The sequence below is a fragment of the Eimeria acervulina genome, genomic scaffold (genome assembly GCF_000499425.1).
Source record: "Eimeria acervulina Houghton genomic scaffold, Eah_scaff933, whole genome shotgun sequence".
Taxonomy (NCBI): Eukaryota; Apicomplexa; class Conoidasida; order Eucoccidiorida; family Eimeriidae; genus Eimeria; species Eimeria acervulina.
This window is the reverse complement of record NW_013547068.1, coordinates 1-2,500: the sequence shown is the minus strand read 5'-3', so window position 1 is coordinate 2,500 and position 2,500 is coordinate 1. Positions and strand designations below refer to the sequence as shown.

Sequence of the window (2,500 nt, the reverse complement as noted above, 5' to 3'; positions counted from 1 at the left end):
CAACTAGCAGCAAAATCATGCAGGCGTATTTCTGTTTGCTGCGCTTTTGACAGTGATGCTGCTCTGATTCAGCAATGGTGTGCTGCTGCTTCTGCTGCTGCTGCTGCTGCTGCTGCTGCTGCAGGGGTGCAGCAGCAGCAGTTATTGTATTTGATACGACTAGCCGGGAGTCCTTTGAGGGAGCGAAGTCGTGGGTGGCGGAGCTGCAAGCAATCAGCGACAAGTCTTCTATTGTTATGGGTCAGCGGGGGTTTAGGGTTTAGGGTTTAGGGTTTAGGGTTTAGGCTTTAGGGTTTGGAGTCTTTAAGTGCGGGCAGTTTCGGCTATAAAATGCGCACCCCGCGGGACAGAGCTTCAGCGTCTTGGGTTTAGGGTTTAGAGCCTGGGGTTTGAGGTTTAGGGTTTAGGGTTTAGGGTTTAGGGTTTAGGGTTTAGGTTTGTTGCTGTTATTTCCAGCATTAGCGGGCAACAAAATCGATCTCGCCGCTGAACGAGCCGTGAAAACGCAGGTGAGGGTTTAGGGTTTAGGGTTTAGGGTTTAGGGTTTACTGACGCGAGGGCATGCGCTTAAGTCACTGCTGACGTTCCTGCTGCAGCACGCGCTGCTGCTGCTGCTGCATTTTGCTGCTGCTGCTGCGTTAATCCCAGCAGCTAGCAGTGCTACACTCCTGCTGTTGCTGCTGCTGGTGCTGTTGCTGCTGCTGGTGCTGCTGCTGCAATCTTTCCTGGTGCTGTTGCTGCACTCCTGCTTCTGCTGCTGCACTCCTGCTGCTGTTGCTGCACTCCTGCTGCTGCTGCTGCTGCTGCTGCTGCTGCTGTCAGGAGGCGCAGCAGTTTGCTGACGAGCAGGGCATCTTCTTCATCGAAACTTCAGCAAAGACGGGACAGAATGTAAATGAGTTGTTTTATGAAATAGGTGAGGCTGCGGTGTACGTACACCTCAACCTGTGCAGTTTGCTGCTGCTGCTGCTGCTGCTGCTGCTGCTGTTGCAGGTTTTGTCTCCTTCGTTTGTTTTTCAGTTTGTGCGGTGCTCGCTTTGTTTCTGTGTTTGTCTACGCCTTTAACTTCTTCTTTGTTTCTTTATCTGTCTCCTTTTGTCCTTCGAGCTGTCTCTTCTTGTCTTTGTCTGTCTCTTCACTTTAGCTGTCTCTTTATCTGTCTCCTTTTATCTTTTTATCTGTCTCTTCTTGTCTCTCTAGCTGTCTCCTTTTGTCTTTATCTGTCTCCTTTTACCTCTTTATCTGCTGCTCTCTATTTTGCTGGATCTGCTTCTGCTGCTGCTTCTGCTAACTTGCTTCTACTTGTGCTGCTGCTGCTTCTGCTGCTGCTGCTGCTGCTGCTGCTGCTGCTGCTGCTGCTGCTGCAGCACGGAGACTGCCTAAGAGCCGAAAGGAGCAAGACCCTCAAGCAGGCTTTCAAATAAACAAAACAGCAACAGCTTCAAGGTCGCGGTTCTGCAGCGGCTGCAGCAACACCTAAAGCAGCAGCAGCACCAGCTGTTGCTGCTGCTTTAGCAGCAGCAAAAGCAGCAGCAGCACCAGCTACTGCTGTGGTAGCAGCACAAGCAGCAACAGCTGCTGTTGGTGCTGCAGCAGCAAAAGTAGCAGCAGTTGTTGCTGCCCAGCAGCAGCAAAACCAGCAGTAGCTGTTGCTGCAGCAGCAGCAGCAGCAAAAACAGCAGCAGCTCCTGCGGCTGGCGCAGCCGCAGCAGCAACGGTAGCGGCAACGCCTAATGCAGCAGCAGCAGCTGCAGCAGCTGTTGCTGCTGCAGATGCAGCATCAATAGCAGCAGCTGCTGCTGTTGATGCTGCGGCAATAGCAGCAAAGCGATGCATGCGCTGCTGCTGCTCTTTTCTTTTCTTCTCTCTTTAGATGCTTTTGCGTCAGACGAGAAGAAAACAAATTAAATTAAAAAATCAAAGACAAACAAAAGTATAAATATACTTCTGAGGTGTATCTTCACCTTCTCTGCATGCACCGTTATCATTGTCTTAATTATAATACTTTTATTATTATTCTTTTAATTAGCATTTGATTATTATTAAACATTTATTAATAGAGTGTATTATTATTATTTATTATTATTTTACTATTATTATTATTATCGTTAATTATTATTATTATTCTTATTATTATTATTATTGTTAGTATTATTATTTATTATTATTATTTATTATTATTATTATTATTTGTTCTGATTATATTAGTAAGAGAAAATCTTCTCTGTTGTGCTATTACTTTTTTTTATGCTTAATAGTATTAAATAATAATATTATATTATTATTTTAATATCTACTAATTAATTTTTAATAATTATTAAAAATTAATTTATAATTAGCTGAGGTTTCTTCGTTTTTGTTTAGAGTGTATACTCACTACTGCCTCCGTTCTTAATAATTATATAATAATAAAAATAGTAATAGCAATAATAATAATAATAGTAATAATAATAATAATAATAATAATAATAATAATAATAATAATAATAATAATAATAAT

General features: G+C 43.1%; 1 protein-coding gene across 1 annotated transcript in view; it reads left to right on the top strand.

The window, feature by feature from the left end:
* The window catches only part of EAH_00052370 (Rab5a-prov protein, related), a gene marked incomplete at both ends in the record, with an annotated part of 2,580 nt that extends 1,436 nt beyond the window's left edge, over positions 1–1,144 (top strand). The window contains 4 exons of the mRNA XM_013391153.1: positions 125–240; positions 457–509; positions 823–929; positions 1,021–1,144. Coding sequence (XP_013246607.1) covers positions 125–240; positions 457–509; positions 823–929; positions 1,021–1,144 — 400 coding nt within the window. The remainder of the gene's footprint in view (positions 1–124; positions 241–456; positions 510–822; positions 930–1,020) is intronic.
* Between the last annotated feature and the right edge of the window lie 1,356 nt (positions 1,145–2,500).